The 19132-nt window shown below is 43.0% G+C and overlaps 1 protein-coding gene across 1 annotated transcript in view; it reads right to left on the reverse strand.

The window, feature by feature from the left end:
- Positions 1-19132, reverse strand: part of LOC311233840 (uncharacterized protein) — a 93507-nt gene extending 74375 nt beyond the window's left edge. The window contains exons 1-6 of the mRNA XM_084320880.1: positions 19072-19132; positions 13835-14037; positions 13104-13211; positions 12026-12121; positions 9929-10039; positions 5881-6007 (exon numbers count right to left, since the gene is read on the reverse strand). Coding sequence (XP_084177006.1) covers positions 5881-6007; positions 9929-10039; positions 12026-12121; positions 13104-13211; positions 13835-14037; positions 19072-19096 — 670 coding nt within the window. The 5' untranslated portion in view covers positions 19097-19132. The remainder of the gene's footprint in view (positions 1-5880; positions 6008-9928; positions 10040-12025; positions 12122-13103; positions 13212-13834; positions 14038-19071) is intronic.

Genomic DNA, 19132 nt, shown 5'->3' on the forward strand with positions numbered 1-19132 from the left:
ACGTTAAGACAATTTAGTTTACTGGGACAGATGGATCTAAGTGAGCTAGCTAAGCTAGCTAACGAGGGAACGGAGGTATTATGCACTCGAGTAGACTATTGCTGGAGCATTTGTTGATATCAGCAGCTATCAGTAGCTAGCCAGCTAGATACCGTTAGACAATGCCTCGTCATGTATTAAACTAAAAGTGAATAGTTGACTGGGTCATTGTTTAAACAGTAACGTTAGCTCATGGGGTCCGATATAGACTAGAGCAGACGGAAGTAAACAAGCCAAATGATAGCTTCCGATTGGTCATTTGCTTTTTTTTCTCATGAAACCAGTTACGTCACTCTACTGTGATTGGACCGTTGACTTGAGTGCGATGTGGGACTTGTAGTTTTTTAACGATCTTGCGGCGGAGAAAAAAAAGACGAGCGGCTATAATCTGTACTCGCACAAGAGTATCGTTATGAACTACACGTCTACACGCCACACGGCGGGCAGCCCTCTAAGTGTCATGCGCCAAAGGTAAAAACACACCGCCCCTGGCAGGCTTTAGTTTCGGTCCCTGAGGGTAACAGAACATGAGGTGAGGAGGACCTTAAGAAAGTGAATATCAGGAAGGCAGCAGGACCGGACGGTATCCCCGGCCGCGTCCTAAAAGTCTGTGCCGACCAACTGGCCCCGGTATTCACTGACATATTTAACCTGTCCTTGGAACAGGCTGTCATCCCCACCTGTCTGAAGAAGTCCACTATTATCCCTGTACCCAAAAAATCCAAGCCTGCTTGCCTCAACGACTACCGCCCTGTAGCTCTCACCTCCATAGCCATGAAGTGCTTTGAGAAGCTAGTAAAGGGCTACATCTGCTCCTCCCTCCCCATCAACCTGGACCCCCTGCAATTTGCATACCGCTCCAACAAGTCCACGGAGGACGCCATAGCCCATTTGCTGCACACAGCAGCATCACACCTGGACAAGAGGCAGGGGAACTATGTGAGAATGCTGTTCATCAACTACAGCTCAGCATTCAATACCATAGTCCCCTCCAAACTAATAGCCAAGCTCAGGGACCTGGGCTTGAACTATGACCTCTGCCAGTGGGTCTTGGACTTCCTGACAGGCAGACCCCAGGTGGTGAGAGCAGGCAACTGCACCTCCTCATCCATCACTCTCAACATAGGGGCCCCCCAGGGCTGTGTTCTGAGTCCCCTCCTCTACTCCCTGTACACACATGACTGTGTGGCACAGCGGAACAACACAATCATCAAATTTGCTGACGACACAGTAGTGGTGGGCCTGATCTCTGCAAACGACGAGAGGGCCTACGTGGAAGAGGTCAAGGTCCTAGCGGGATGGTGTCAAGAGAACAGCCTCTCCCTGAACGTCAGCAAAACAAAGGAGATGATTGTGGACTTTAGGAGGTCGGGGGTCAGGGACTACAGCCCCCTCAGCATCGACGGGGCACCGGTTGAGAGAGTGAACAGTTTTAAGTACCTCAGAGTCCACATATCCGAGGACTTGACATGGACCACACACATCGACAGTGTTGTGAAGAAGGCACGGCAACGCCTCTACTTCCTCGGGCGCCTAAGGAAGTTCCAAGTCAGTCAGAAGATCATTAAGAACTTCTACTCATGTACAATAGAGAGCATCCTGACTGGCAATATCACCTCCTGGTTTGGGAATAGCGCCACACAAGACCGTAGCAGACTACAGAGAGTGGCCCGTTCAGCCGAACGCACAATTGGAGGGGGGCTTCCCACTCTCCAGAACATTTACTAGAACAAGCGGTCCATGGGTAAGGCTAAGAGAATTATCAAAGACTCCAGCCACCCAAACAACTGCCTCTTTGAACTGCTGCGGTCAGGCAAGCGATACCGGAGTCTCATGGCAAGCACAGAAAGACTCATAAGAAGCTTCTATCCCCAGGCCATCAGGATACTCAACGAACAATAACACTATGTAACAACCATCAAATGCACTCACAGTACACACATCCACACGCACACAGTCACTTTAAACAAACAACTCACTGCAGCACCCACTTTACCCACTTTAGAACACCTAAACACTTTATATTTATTGGTAAAGAATTTGCACTACAACCCATACCTCATTACACCTTACTGTAAATTGTACCTCATCCCATTTCTGCTTGGCACTGTATAGTATATTAGTATATTGTATAGTATATTGTATGGTAACTCAGTTACTTCTACTCTGCATTGAACATTGTACATACTGAACACTTGTGTCTACGTCAGGGGTAGGCAACCCTAGGCACGCGTGCCTGCATAGGCACGCGGGGGCATTTTCATAGGCACAGGGGGCAGCATAAAAAAAATATGAAATATTATAGTGAAATATTCTGCACTGTTGTCGCATTTATCTTGTTTAAATCCTCCCACAGGTTCTTTTTACTACCACATATTTAATTGAGACCCTTTATTTGTTTATTATTTCAATTTAGCTGGAAATACATTGCTACAATACAAATACAGTAACATTTGCAGAGCCTTATAACAAAAACATTATTACGGTCACCATTGTGACCAGTGGGATTAATCAACAAATTTTATTATTTATTTTTCTATTTCATTGAACATTGCACATGTTAAAGGCCATTTTTTTTTACTCAAGTCAACTTGTGTTCTTAAAACAATGACAATAAACAGTTTTATTAGGTTGAAATAATGTGGTTGTGTACTTATTTTTCTGTTAACTTATTATGGATTGAAAACTGAAAAACTTAATGCACAGTAACTGAACTCAATATTTTTAAGTTCTGGTAACTTATTATTATTATTATTTTTACAGTGTAGTTTGCAATCAATCAAAACTTATTTACACAATATACCTCACATTCACCCTCCATTCACATCCTGGTGTTCTCCTGGTGTTCTCCATTAGGCCTGTAGGTGGAGCTATGACAGCACACGTACAGTACACACACCGATGTGTGATGTGTCCAAAAATGAATGGGCAAATGTGAGTGAAATGGTCGCACTGTATGCAGCTGTTTGTCTGCATTGCATCCCCCCCCCCCCCCCCCCCCCCCAACTCAGATTTAGGGTTGATACAACCATCATAATAATATTGTTAATAATAAAAATAACAATAATGATGTAATAATGTAAAAATTATCATTAAAAAGACCTGATTGAGAAAAAAAATTACGATGCATGTAATATTGTTGAGGCACACTAGTTACAACTATATTTCAAACAGGCACTCTATGTCAAAAAGGTTGCTGACCCCTGGTCTACGTACTGGACTTCTATTTTATACTTGCTATACTTATTTTATTTTATACTTATCTATTTTTGTCTAGCACAGTCCCTGGAGCGTAAGAGAAAGAAGCATTTTGTATAAAAGTATTCTGTACTTCTGTATGACAACTAATAAAGAAACTTGATGTAGGGGGGGGGGGCAGGCTGTGGAGGGCTTTGAAGGTGAGGAGTAGTGTTTTGAAGTTTATGCTGTGTTTGATCGGGAGCCAGTGGAGAGAGTGGAGGACAGGATGATGTGTTCACGGGACCGGGTGTTAGTGAGGAGGCGGGCGGCTGAGTTTTGGACCATTTGCAGTTTATGGAGAGAGCGGGAGGTGATGCCAGTGAGGAGGGAGTTGCAATAGTTCAGGCGGGAGGAGATGAAGGCGTGTATGAGGGATTCAGCAGCAGGGGGGGGGAGAGGCAGTGACGGATTTTTAGCAATGTTGCGGAGGTGAAAGTATGATGTTTTTACAATGGAGCGGACGTGGGGGTCAAATAAGAGGGTGGGGTCGAGGAGGACACCAAGGTTTCGGACTAGGGGGGGGGGGGGGGGGGGGGGTGATGGTGGAGTCATTGATGGTGAGTGTGATGGTCCGGATCTGGTGAGGGTGGTTTTGGTGCCAATGATGAGAAGTTCCGTCTTGTCACTGTTTAATTTGAGAAAGTTGTGAGTCATCCAGGTTTGGAGTTCAGTAATGCAGGATTCGATGTGACTGAGGGGTGGGCTGTGGGGGGGATTGTGTACTGATGTAGATTTGGGTGTCATCAGCGTAGCAGTGGAAGTTGAGCTGGTATTTACGGATGATGTGACCAAGGGGGAGACTGTAGCAGATGAAGAGCAGGGGGCCGAGGACTGAGCCTTGGGGGACCCCCTGTGTGACTGGGGAGGGGGAAGAGGTGTGGCCGGAGAGGGAGATGAATTGGTCCCTGGGAACGCTCAGAGGCATCCAATAGTGAGGGAAGGGGGGGCTGAGTCTCCCCCCTCTCTCTCTCTGCCTGCTAACAATCCTGATTCAATTCTTGAACCCATTTCATTCAAAAGGAAGATATTGGACATTAGCTATAGTATATAGCTCAGCAGCTGTAACAGAATCATTTTATTATTTACGTTTCAACAGCATCAAAATATTTATTTAAATTATAATAATTAAAGAATTGTATAAAGATTTGTCCATGTTCTGTCATCTAATCATATATTCCATTACCTTTCCTATCGGTATCAAAGTAAAAATGTTGGTATCGTGACAACACTACAACATACAAAAGCAGCTGGGCATCTAGTAGGCGTGGGCCAATGTGTGATTTTGGTGGTATGTGCTATTGCACAGATGTGTGTCCCTTAGTATGCACATACATGCACAGTATAATATGCATGTAATAAATAGTTTGTTAATAAACTCAAGATTTTTCACTGTGCTTAAAAATGTCTTTGTGTGTTCCTAAATGTTTTCATTCAGGAGCACATGTGCTCCTTGGGAAAAGGGTTAGCGTAGAGCCCTATCTGTGTACTTTTTTCATGGTCATGTCTATTTTTGGTGAAATACACAAGACGCCATTCCCATTTGTATTTGTATCCATTGTATTGGCTGTTGGCAAAGATGCTTACATTGAATTGAAATGTTTGTTTCGTTCGTGCATCAACTTAAGTCATTACTTTCCAACAGTGGCCATTGAGCGTTTGTGATATTGTGAAAAGTTATGTTTGTTATCTGCAGGCCCCTTCAGTCAGATGGTATCTCCACATTCAGCAGCAGGACATTACTAAATGGTAAACGGTGCATTTATATAACAGCTTTGATCCAAAGTGCTTTACAATTTTGTTCCTCAAATTCACCCATTCACTCACACATTCAGACACCGTTGGCGAAGGCGACCATGCAAGGAGCCAACCTGCTCACCGGGAGCAGTCAGGGCATTAAGCGTTTTGCTCAAGGACAATTCTTTTTTGGATTACGTCATAAAATATGACGACAGACATTTGAAGCTTCGTTCGAATACTTCAATAGGAGCTTCGAATGTTAAAAGATTACAGTCGGTACAGCCCTTCAAGCACTACCCTGGAGGATATGAAGAACCATGGCCCAGCGTAGGGCTGGGCGATATGGCCTAAAAATGTAATCTCAGATTTTTTCACACCACATCCGATTTACGATTTTAATAGATTTATTCTCTCTTAAAAACTACATATGCCAAGGAAATCATTCAAATAAGCTTTGTTTTTATTTTACACAATTTCAAACCAAGATACATTTCCCTATTGGGATTGAAGTGCAAACCTAACTTTCACCAATCTTCACTTAATTTTTTTTTATTATAATATATATATATATAAAAGGTTACTCTTGATCAAACAAAGATGAATGTCCCTATTGGGATTAATAGTGCAATAACTTGCTTTTTCACCAAACTTCACTTAAAACAAATAAAAGGTGCCTCTTGATCATCAAACAAGAATGAATTTCCCTATTGGGATTAATAAAGTGCAAATCTAACTTTCACCAAACATCACTTTTTGTAAAATAAAAAAAATGTGTGTTGAAAATCTTCCTAAATCATGGATTCTAATTAATCGATTAAATCTATTAATCGCCCAGCCCTAGCCCAGCGTTAACACTTGACCTACCTGTGCATTTGAAGCGACTCTGTCCCTTCTTGTGATATTCCAGGAGTCCCCTCAGTGGCTCAGGATTAGCTACAGACTTGATACATTCAGCTATGACCGCAGGGGCAGGACTGAACCACAGCGCGGTCTGCAAGAAGACAGGCGTCATTTACACTGGATACCATCATGTGCAAAACTGGAGAGACTGTAAAAGTCCTATGAAAACAGATTCATACTGTGACAACCAAATAAACAGATGGAATAGCCTGCAGAATGAGCTTAAACTCCAGGACCAGTTACTCTGGGAGCATGTCTATGTTCCCCGGGTTCTATGTTCCCGGGGTTCTATGTTCCCCGCTCACGATAAAAAGGGTCCCATGTTCCCCGGGTTCTATGTTCCCCGTTCCCGCTACCGAAAAAACGACAGAGTTGTGTAAGCGTGCTGGCTACCTAGCTACGGTTCAGCTAACTAGCTACATGCAGCATTTAGCGTGCTGGCTACCTAGCCGGGATTCAAAGCCAACTAGCCGGCTAACCCAGCTCGCTAAATGCTGCATATAGCTAGTTAGCTGAACCGTAGCTAGGTAGCCAGCATGCTAAATGTAGCTAGTTAGCTGAACCGTAGCTGCTAGGTAGCCAGCACGCTAAATGCTGCATGTAGCTAGTTAGCTGAACCGTAGCTAGGTAGCCAGCATGCTAAATGCTCCGGCGCAGGGCTGGCGCTGGTTGAACTGCCTGGGCCGGTCTGTCTGTCGAAGACCGAGGGAACCGCATCGGGCTTCAGCTGATTAGTGGTCTTCTGGACAAACCTCCCATCCTCTTCAAAGACACCCTCAAAAACATAATCCGAGGCAATGAAGTGTTCGCTGCAGATCCTCCTTCCCTGTCCAACAGGCGGATCGCGCCGCTTGAGTGCAGCCAGCCAACGCGCCAACAACACTGTTTTTTTCACTGGTAGTTTGTGGAAATGAACCAACTTTCCTCTCTCTTTCACGCGGTAACATTTGTTTTGAACAGCCGGGAGCAATACAAAAAGAACCACTGCGGTCCCGTTGTTTGGTAGGTAACGTTGCATTTACTGACTGACCTTCAAGACACTCCATGTTTATTAGCTATCTAACCAGCAGTGTAACCCAGGAGCCAGACCAAACCATCACCATGACGTCACCATCTAGCTTACTCTAAAATGCCGCCGCCCATGGGGAAAACAGGGAAATTACATTTGCGTTTTCAGACAAATAAGCAGGATTTCACATTTGATTATAGGACCCCGTCTTACCCAAGGTACACAACAAACAAACTAGGATCATATTGTTCAACGCTTCATCTCCCCTTTAAGCGTGTTCTCCAAGGATGCTGCGGGCCAGCTGGATGTCTTTGGGCATGATGGTCACCCTCTTGGCATGGATCGCGCACAGGTTGGTGTCCTCAAACAGACCGACCAGATAAGCTTCACTGGCCTCCTGAATAGCCATGAAGTCCTGGGCGATTTCTCTGACCAGACGCTGGAAAGGCAACTTAACTCTGTGGACTTCTGTACCGGGCCTGTAACGATGTGGATTTTTCACGCCGCCGGTAGCCGGTGTGCTCTTACGGGCAGCCTTGGTGGCGAGCTGCTTCCTTGGGGCTTTGCCACCGGTAGACTTACGAGCGGTCTGCGGGACCGGGGAACATAGAACCCTTTTTTCCCCGGGAGCGGGCGGGACCGGGGAACATAGAACCTTTCCGGGAGCGGGGAACTTAGAACCCCTTTTTTTTTTGGGGGGGGGGAACATAGAACCTGGGGAATATAGGGATGACCCTGTTACTCTTAATTCATCATGTTAAAAACGGGTCACAGAGCTGTATTGATTGTGTATTAGCAGAAACCGACTTGGTGGATTTATATATTAGAGTATTAGAATTCATATCGTTTAGGCTATAGTGTCTTATTTATGTTTGAACACTAGGGGGCTCACCACCTCCATTACAGCCCCATTTCTATAAGTAACCTAGGGGATCACTGCAATCTCATGCACCTGCTGAGGATTTACTTTCAAACCTGTCTCACTGTTGGAACTGCTTATCCGTAAACAAACAATTGACAACTGTTCTGTTCATCATCATCCACTATCATTCACCTTTGGACAACAATAAAACCCTGTAAACCGTACCAGCTGCAACTTGGACATTCACCTCATTTAACATCCACAACTTTGGTACTGAGTAAAGAAGTAATTGCGGGTGCATCGTGGACGCTGTCAGCACACCCAGGAATGACAGTTGGCCACTACAGATTGCCTCCAGTCTACCTGAAGCAGAACTACTTCAAAAGGTGATCGCTGTCACTTCATGAAGTAGTTCTGGGGAAAACTATGATTTCATTTCATTTCATTTTATTTTGTTTCGCACATGGTAGTGTATTACAGTTCATTACAAATTCCTATAATTCATTTAGTTATTATAATCAAATACACCCATAAGCGAAAAGGAGCAGGAAGAAGAATAAATTCGTATTAATACCTGCCCCCTATCCAATTAAATAAAGTAAATCTGATGGTCTGCGCATACAACCATTACTTGCACTAAAGTGCAAATTTAAACAAATCCAAAACTAGAACAAAAACGAGCAACAAATGAACAGCGCATACAACCATTCCTTGCACTAAAATGCAAATTTAAACAAATCCAAAACTAGAACAAAAACGAGCAACAAATGAACAAATGAATGTAGAAAAGCAAAAAATAAGCAAAAGATAACTCCAGAGTCTAATCCTTTTCGTAGTCTTCATATTGTCTAATTATTTTCATCTTATAAAATTTTTTAAATTGATAAATATTTTTACATCCCTTTAGGTCATTGTGGAGAGAATTCCACTTTTTTATTCCTATCACTGAAGGACACATCTGCTTCTGAGTGGTCCATGCAAACTGATGTTTAAAATCAAATTTTCTCCTGCTATCCCCACTTTCTGAACAACATAGATATACACAACATAGAACCCTTTTTATCCGGGACCGGGGAACATAGAACCTTTTTTTCCGGGAGCGGGGAAATTAGAACCCCCTTTTTCTTTTTTTACAGGGAACATAGAACCCAGGGAACATAGGGATGACACCGTTACTCTTAATTCATCATGTTAAAAACGGGTCACAGAGCTGTATTGATTGCCTCCAGTCTACCTGAAGCAGAACTACTTCAAAAGGTGATCGCTGTCACTTCATGAAGTAGTTCTGGGGAAAACTATGATGCTTGTGTTCATCACAATGATTAATTATACTGACCAGAACAAACCGTACCGTTCTGTGACTTTGTTTTAACATGATGAATTATACTGACCAGAACAAACCGTACCGTTCTGTGACTGTTTTAACATGATTAATTATACTGACCAGAACAAACCGTACCGTTCTGTGACTGTTTTAACATGATTAATTATACTGACCAGAACAAACCGTACCGTTCTGTGACTGTTTTAACATGATTAATTATACTGACCAGAACAAACAGTACCGTTCTGTGACTTTGTTTTAACATGATGAATTATACTGACCAGAACAAACCGTACCGTTCTGTGACTTGTTTTAACATGATGAATTATACTGACCAGAACAAACCGTACCGTTGTGACTTGTTTTAACATGATGAATTACTGACCAGAACAAACCGTACCGTTCTGTGACTTTGTTTTAACATGATGAATTATACTGACCAGAACAAACAGTACCGTTCTGTGACTTTGTTTTAACATGATGAATTATACTGACCAGAACAAACAGTACCGTTCTGTGACTTTGTTTTAACATGATGAATTATACTGACCAGAACAAACAGTACCGTTCTGTGACTTTGTTTTAACATGATGAATTATACTGACCAGAACAAACCGTACCGTTCTGTGACTTTGTTTTAACATGATGAATTATACTGACCAGAACAAACAGTACCGTTCTGTGACTTTTTTTAACATGATGAATTATACTGACCAGAACAAACAGTACAGCTCTGTGACTTATTTTAACATGAATTATACTGACCAGAACAAACTGCTCTGTGACTTGTTTTAGGAGCTCTGTGGCTTGTATTTACCTCTCTGAGCCCAGGGACTGGAATGAGCTTCTCCAACCTGGCCAGAAACCTCCACAGAAGAGCCTGCAGAGCCAGGTTATACTGATGACCAAAGTGCTTAGGGAACACCTCCTGTTGGAAGAGACGGCCCATTATGAAAACCATGCAGACAAGTCTTACAAGATTTCTATACGGTCTGAATCCACATAGCATTCTTACAAGGAGATGAGAGAATCTGCCACGTAAGGCTGTGCAACTAACAATATAACATAATAGGACATGGACAACATCAACAGTTTGCTGTTGGCTAGCGTTAGAGCTAACATTAGCTACCAAAGGTTTTAGCTCATGTCTGTTACAACATTATATAGCTATGGCTAGTTAATGAAAGATGGTCTTTGATCCGGGAGGGTCATCAAGGAGAACCTGCCTTTTCTCAGTCCCTGCCCCACAATGGTGGAATGAACTACCCGCCCCAGTTAGGACAGCCGAAACCCGTCTAATCTTTCGCCGTCGACTAAAGACGCACTTCTTCAACCATTATCTGAAATTAAATTTTAATTTTTTTTAAAGAAATCTAACCCTAACTAACCTTACCGTCATGCACTTGTCCTAATAAACTAACCTACACTGTAGCACTCAACACCTTTTTTTTTTTACCTACTTTTTCTGTGATTTTTCTCCCATCCCAATTTTCCTCTTGTGCCAATTCTCCCTCCCGTCCTTATCGTTGCTCGGTTGTGCCCCCCACTGGTCGGTCGTAGGGAGGATAGAAGCCCATCACATGTCCCCTCCGATACATGTGGAGGCAGCCAGTCACTTCTTTTCACCTGCCAGCGCGGACTCTCATTGGCGAGGTGTAACGTGTGGGAGGCTCACACTGCCCCCGCCATTTCCTGTCAAGCCAACTGAAGAGACCAAGTGATCGCCGGCCATCAGAACAGCGTGGATTATGTATTTACAGTACCAACACTGTAATCAATAAGTGTGATCGATATTTGGAATGGCGATCAGGAATTGGAATAATCTTTTTGGATAACATCCGATCTCAGGTAAGGAATTTATTTGACCAGTCTTAGGATAATCAGAGCTGTTTTCACAGAGATATAAGCGTTTGCCCTATGCGTGTGTGTGTGTGGCTGTGATCGCTGATGAGGAAATGAGAGAATTGATTTTTCAGCCCGCCTCTATAGCGTGCATAAGTACACATATACTATCGATAATCTAGCGTTTATTTGAAAACGATTCATAAATAGGCCGAAAAATGACAACGTTTTTGTGTATGCTAGAATATTCCAGTAAATGCCTTTTATCACGGAATCTATATATTTTCCTGAAAAACGAGGGCTTTTCAAAATGCTATAAAACGGAAATTAACCGATTAAAAAACAATCCGTTTCGACAATGTTGACTGCAAACAAGTCATTGATAAGCGACAGGCAGATTAGACACATAAATTAAATTAAATTAGCCATAATTTAAGACAGAGATTATGCGTTCACAACGCTATCATTGAAGTGGGTCCTGGCATTTAACCATGTTTCCCATGTTAATGGCCGGGCACTGAAAGTGTTAACTGCAACATTTGGTAGACGACGTGACATTATCTCACTCTAACTTTTGGTAGCTAATGTTGTCGTTATGCCAATTCCCCCCCCCCCCCCCCCCCCCCCCCTACCTGGTTGTTGTGCACATGTTCCTCCTACTGGTCGGTACAAGGGAACCCTGAAGTCCACCACATGCTACCTCCGACACATGTGGAGACAGCCAGTGGCTCTTTTTTCACCTGGCAGCGAGGACTCTCATTGGTGAAGCGTAACGCGTGGGAGGTCATGCTGCCTTCACCATTTCCTGCCTTTCGCTGAGCAGGCGCCCAGACCTGACCTGTAGGCGTAGCTGTCCACAACGCCAGATTACCACCCACGACTTCCCTCCCCCTAACGCAGCCAAACGAGTTAGTATGACGACCGGCCCAAGCCGCAGGGCAATGCTGACTCCGGGAGTCGAGACCGCAGCCTCTTGCATTGGTGACGAGCGCAATCTCCCCTACGCCACCCGACCGCCCCTTAACAGCAAAGGTTTGACCACTAAAATAATGGAAACCAAAAACTGGCAAACCTGGAAGAAGACGTCCTTCTCTTTGGAGTCGACAAGGAGGGTTTCAACCATCTTACAAAAGTTTGTCACTGTTGCCTCCACCTTTGGATCTGAAACCTACAGCAAGGAACAATAGTGAGGTCAGTGGCTGCTGGTTGAGGGTCAGAGGCAGGCTGCTGGTTGAGGGTCAGAGGCTGCTGGTTGAGGGTCAGGGGCAGGCTGCTGGTTGAGGGTCAGGGGCTGCTGGTTGAGGGTCAAAGGCTGCTGGTTGAGGGTCTGGCTCTGCTGTGTGTTTTCTTGATGTAACGTTGCAGTATCACGCCAAGGGACGCATCACCATCGTGTATCACTCTGACAGTCAATACCGGCGGTGACAGGTGTGTGATTTTGTGGGTCTAGCTAATGTGTGTGTTTACTTAATTGGCGGGACAAAACCTCATAACTCCAAAAACCCAACTTTTCAGCAGATGAAAAAAACGAACACAGATTTGAGGGTGAATAGAGTTACGAGGTTTAGACAGATGATTGGTTTAATGCTTTCCCATTGTGTAGACGTTGTAAAACCACACACACATGGAGGATGATCTACTGAGTTGATAAAAAATATTAAAAAAAAAATATATATATATATATGGAGTTAGGAGGTTTTGTCCCGCCAGCAGCGTTATGCTTCTTGCCACTGCACAAATGGCCTTCTGTGTTTGTATTTGATTTGTATGTTTTTTTGTAATGTACTGTATATTCTATATGCCCTGTTTTTATGTTGAAACTTGTCGTGTGCCGTGTCGGTCAGGACTCCCTGGAAGAAGAGATCTTGTATCTCAATGGGACATTCCTGGATAAATAAAAATACTGCTTCATACAGTAAAAACGTTAAAGAATAAAGACCAAACACTATACAAAATAGAAAATATACAATATACAAAACTAAGATGTACAAAAATGCAAACATGAGGTAGAAGAGGTAGTGCAAATGTGTACGAATAAATAGATCAAATACGGTGTAATGTTTATAATATAAAGTATAGAGTGTGTTTACGTGGAAACCGAAGACATGCAAGTCAGGCTACAGGAGAGATGTTTGTGGATTCAGTCTGACCTCTCCACTGGAGAGGAGACTGGAGACGCGGCTGCTGATGCGGGCCAGGTGTGGCTGGATGATCTTAGTGCTGGCCAGGTGATCACTGCGACAAAACTCCAGAACCAGCTGGCAATACACACACCCATAGAATTTATCGATACGACACACCCATAGAATTTATCAATACACAGCCATAGAATTGATCAATACACACACCCATTGAATTTATCAATACACACACCCATAGAATTTATCAATACACAGCCATAGAATGTATCAATACACACAGCCATAGAATTTAGGCATAAAAATAAATATTGTTTGTTTCCTGTTGGTTGTCAGTTAAGGCCATGGGTAGGTAGGGAATTTATTTTATTTTATTTTTTATTCTTTCCCACGGCGACTATGGATAGGGAATTTCTTTATTTAATTAAAATGTTCACAACAACATGGATGCATGTACTCTGCCAGCATGTTTAATATCCATAATACTAAAGGTTTGACTAAGATTTCTATGGAACGTTATTAAAAAAAAACTTTTTTAAAACTCATTAAATATATTGGGTCGCACCTAAATCGGCAGGGTCGGTCGGCAACCGGAAACAAACCATTATTTTTTTTAGGCCTTATCAATACACAGCCATAGAATCTATCGATACACACACCCATAGCATACACACACACAAACATAGAACAGTATCGGCCATTGAAAACCCCCTATGGGGTGGACTGCTAGTATGTTGTTGTACCTGAGCCCGTAGTCCCATGGTGAGCTGAACCTTCTCTCTGAAGCTCAGGAGGTGAGGGACGACCTCCAGCACGGTGGCCACAAACTCCTCCACCAGGCCGTAGTCCATGACCGTGTGACTCTCCACCACCTGCCACAGGGCCAAGCTCACCAGGCGCAGTGGTGGCACCGACAGGTGCAGCGAGGCCACGGAGAGGGGGTGACCTGCAGCGACACAGAAGAAACGTGCAGGAACAGGGTGTAGAACGTAGGGCTGTACCGAATAGTTCCTCAACTCTCTGAGCCTGGTGTTCCATTACAACTCTGAAGTGGAATTGGTCTTGAACTTTGGGTGCTTTCCTTTAAATTATAATCTGAAAGTTGAGGTAAATTTATATAAAACATTTGGGGAAATTTATTTTGAAATGCCACATCAGAATGTACTGAAAGTTTCTGGGTGACACTCTGAGGTGTTGGCCTTGAACTATGGGTGCTTTCCTTTAAATTATAATCTGAAAGTTGAGGTAAATTTATATAACATTTGCGAGGGCTTTTATTTTGAAATGCCACATCAGAATACTGAACGTTTCCGAGGGCTTTTTTTCCCTTTCTGAATGTAGCGCTTCATGTCACACTCGTCGTGTATACGATATGAAATATTAATTTGTAACTGAACATAACATCTCTTGCTAAATCGTATGAGATTCAAAGGGGTGAAGGGGAAACAGGATGGCAACGGGCAACTGGCTTAAGGTAACGTTAGCGTGAACTAAATACCTTTTTACCGTAATAAGGCAAGTGTATGCGCAAACGAAAATAAACGGGTGGACCACTTGACTGTGATATCCGAATTGCAGGCTGGCTTGACCCCAGTCCCATTCACACACCTTTTTCTTTTTGTTTGTCTCTCAGTCTCACCTCCAACCCTGTAGTTTCTTCCCCCTCAAATGTATATACTCTCTTTCTTATTTGTATCACAAACAGTACTGTATTTGTAAATATGGTATGTCATAAATGTCTAGATGTAGCAGTACTGTCTATCTGTATGTCATATATGTTATGATGCATTGAAAATGGGGGACCCTGATGTAAACAAGACAAAAGTATTTCTCTGGTCTGCATCCCCTTAACAATTGTGTGTATTGAGATGTACTGTATTGTGTACCCATTCTGCAATCTGTTAACACTTTGACTGCCATGAAACGTGTTTTGACGTCATTGCGGGCCATGCTCAAGTTGCCGGAGGACGCTGTACAGCAGGGGTGTCAAACTCATTTTCACAGAGGGCCACATCAGCATTATGGTTGCCCTCAAAGGGCCAAAGACCGTATAAATGTTAATGTAATGTAAAATAAATGTAGCTACACATTTACATATTGTTAAACATGGTGTTTCTGTATTTATTACTTATTAAAGTTATACATATTGCATATTCATTTGCATAAATGTAAAAATATATGTTAGCTTATGTTATTTTAACAAATCATTTTAGTTTATCAGAACCCCATATTACTCCACCAATCAATGATCAAACCATTCAAGTAAATAACAAAGAAGAATATCATCAAATACAAGCTATGACATTAAGTTTGTTCAAAACCTTTTTGTCACAGTCAAGATGGGCAGAACTAACAACTGTGAGCTGCAAAGAACACGTAGGACAGATGTAGCAGATGTTACAAAAACAAATGGCTGCACACAACCTTGCAGAGGCCATACATCCAACTAATGGAAGATAGTTTAATTAACTTTAATTAACAGATTGCAGAATGGGTACAGTACAGCTCAATACACACAATTGTTAAGGGGATGCAGACCAGAGAAAGACTTTCGACTTGTTTACATCAGGGTCCCCCATTTTCAATTCGTAATGAAATTGCTATTATGTGTCTGCATGAACACACAACTGTAACTGTACTCAAAAATAACAAAATAATGGTTGTCTCAGTTCACAACTATATTGGTCAAGTTTTGGGTGGGACTTGTTTGCGTCCCTACAGCTTCTTATTCAATTGAGCGAGATGCTCGGTTATGTCACACAGCCAGTTTGCATCTGACAGTTCAGACAATATTTCTTCAACCCTTTGTTACCTATTCCGCCTGGATCTTTTTTGTATTTTGGGCTGTAAAATTGTCAAAGAATGTCTGAGGAGTAAGTGCTTTTGGCTTTTTTCCTTTGTTACCTCAGATGTTCAACATACATGTATGTGTAAGAATGTGTAATAACTAAGGCTGTCAATGTTAAAGCTTTATTAACGCATTAACCCACAATTATTTTAACACTGCTATTTTTTAACCCAATATTAATGTAAAAAAAAAAAAAAAAAAAAAAAACGTTTTTTTTTTTTTTTTTTTTTTTTACCTGAGCTCTTGGGGGGCCACATCAAATGACGTGGCGGGCCGGATTTGGCCCGCGGGCCGTGAGTTTGACACCTATGCTGTACAGCGTCCTTATATCAATATTTCAAAAATCTGCGATCGGATTCATATGTCCCCTCCGCTGGCCTGAGATCCATCAGCAGGACCCACTGAGCTCTCTGGCGGTTCAGGAGCTCCATCTGGTGGCCGATCGGCGCAATCGCTTTAACAGGAAGTGGCATAGAGGTTGTGCTAGACGTCCGTAGTACTTCCGGGTGCTCGCTATAGGTCCCGGGACTCTGGCTCGTCACGCTACACAGTGATCGATTGCCAATAACTCGATAAACAACATGATTTGGACGTATATACCATTATACAAGCTGGAGATGGACCGGGTAAATTTACATCCCATAATGATAAGATTTCAACTCTACGATGATCGCCCAACGGCGCGCGGAGACTGGGGTGAGTTTCAGCGTGTAACGTTACCGTCTTCGATACTAACTGCTATTATCAACATTTGACCCACATTAGATGATTGGTGTTGTGAAGGGCCAGATTAAACCGAATATATATATTTATTTATATATATATATTTAATTGTATTTGTATATTCTCTAATATTCCCTGATATCCCTTGTATATTCCTTGTACAATATGCATTGAATATCCATTCTAGCCTACTGAACATCCCATAATAGTCTCCATTCTACTATTGGTCGAGACCTTGGTGCCAGGCTGCCATACCCCTCAGACCCAGTTCAAACGTACCGCTCGACATGTACGAACAAGTCCTAGTTCCGCGTAGGAATTTGGCTACCGCACCACTAATGGGACTATTTGTTCATAGTGCGTATATATACTGCGCTACTAAAGTAGGACTTTCTTTTCAGTCCAGTTTCTTACCCTCCAATAGAGTCACAGACGTAAAGCCTCCCCGCGATGCCACGTGTGGGAGTAAGGCCAAGTTCGGCCTACCATCGGTATTGAGACATCGTGTATATTAATATTTGAATAGTCATATTTGGCACTATATCGTCGAGTTGGACGTAGTCTATTAAGCTAATAATAGTCTGTTAATATATAGTGCTTCGTGCGGTGAGAATACTACCGTAGTCAGTACCCCATCGTTTCGGGCAGAGAACTGGCTGCTTACCCAGGGTGGTTGACCCTATGTGAAGCTGCACCCGAGGAGCCCCAGAGCCGACGAGCGAGTGGACCTGTATACCGGATTATTCTACCGACGACAGCCCGCCTTCCCAGGCACGGATTATGCTTTGGATACTTTGATTATTCTATGGATAAAGACCCCCGACACTACCGTGTGTTGGAACCCCCCCCCCTGGAGAGGACGCAAGGTGAGGAGACGCTCTGCAAGACGAGGTCTCTCCACATCTCTCCCCCGTGGACCGGAGAGAGCCGGCCCACAAAGAGTCCACCTGCTTTCATCTGTGGTCCAAGGATCGCCGGCGCATTGAACGGCACTACAGTGGGTTCACCTGGGATACCCTTGGCCGGACGAGGCAGCTGGATTCTACCCCCCCCCCCCCCTCCTACTCCTGTCGGCTTACAAGCGACCGGATTAACCCCCTCTAGTGTATCCAGCCTATAATCATTAAAGTATCATTGCTGTTATTCCTTAACTATTCCAGGTCGTATATTTACCACCTGCGCCTTCAGAGATTGGACATTATCTATTGATATACCGACGAATACTCCTTGCCATAAAAGTGCATACTATTTCAATTCATAAATGTAATTAAGTGATTAAGTGCTTATTCTACACACCATCGCTGTGTAGGAAATAAAGACCTGTTTCTAATTCGTACATTTGTGTTGGATCCGTTTCATCTACGTGAGAGTGTTCATGATAATATATTTATGCCGTGTACTGGGTGGCCGAATATTAAGTACAAAGGTAGTGGTAGTAAGTATCATATCTAGTAATAGTCAGGGAATTGTACCCCTCAGTTACAATTGGTATAACGCTGCCCACGGAATTATAAACGCCCCCTAGCCCATCCGGTCAACATCAGATGACGTGTAGTAACTTCTAGAAGTACGTCTAGTTGGAATTTTTTATATCGCGCTGATTGCCATAAAACTGTATTGCATCATCAATATAATGCATTTGGGGCTATATATCACGTTCTGGAGAAAGCTGCAGAAAGAGATGAAAACATACTTATACATTAGACCATACTTTACTATGAATATGTGAATGAAAAAGTTTAACGTTGCTACACAATGAACAATACATATAGGACTTTGAATGGGCCCTAATAATGGCAATGTAGCAATAGAATTTAAAAAGTTATAGCCCTGCAAAGAAGGGGTACTTCTCCATAGACAAATAGAGCTGGCAATCTATGGTATATCATGAATTTAACCCAAGGCAACCAAAGTGTTAATACAGTTTTCAATCAATCAATCAAAACACACACAAGCCCCGAAGCCCCGCCCAGACGTTGGGCTTGCGGCTCTGCAGATATACCCTACTCTGCGGGCTCTGCAGATATACCCTACTCACACCATCCACCGTTTACTTTACAAGTTCATAGTGGAAAAACGTGGCGGTTTGGGTCTCGTGAAACTGGTCAAACGGCGCAATGGCACCTCAACTGAGACAGCGTGAAACAGTGTGAAACAAGGGCATCTCAACAGGTGTGTGTTAGGAAAACTCAACAGTCTGTGTTTATTTACAATCACTACGAATTTAGAAAATAGCTGTTCACGTTGTTACAACACACCCACCCAAAAACATGCTCGCGTTACAGTGAGCACAGTGCATTATTAGCTCACTGCAGTGAATACCTAGTTAATAACTGATGTTTGAAAGCATGAACCAAGTCCGTATTATTCACCAGAAGAAAGAAACGCTCAAATGAATATATGTCTCACCATTTTCTTCGAGTAATATGTCCATGTTGATGTTTTGATTCTTTCTAATTGCATTGTGGCG

The sequence above is a fragment of the Notolepis coatsorum genome, assembly GCF_963971535.1.
Source record: "Notolepis coatsorum genome assembly, chromosome: 8".
In the NCBI taxonomy this organism is placed as follows: Eukaryota; Metazoa; Chordata; class Actinopteri; order Aulopiformes; family Paralepididae; genus Notolepis; species Notolepis coatsorum.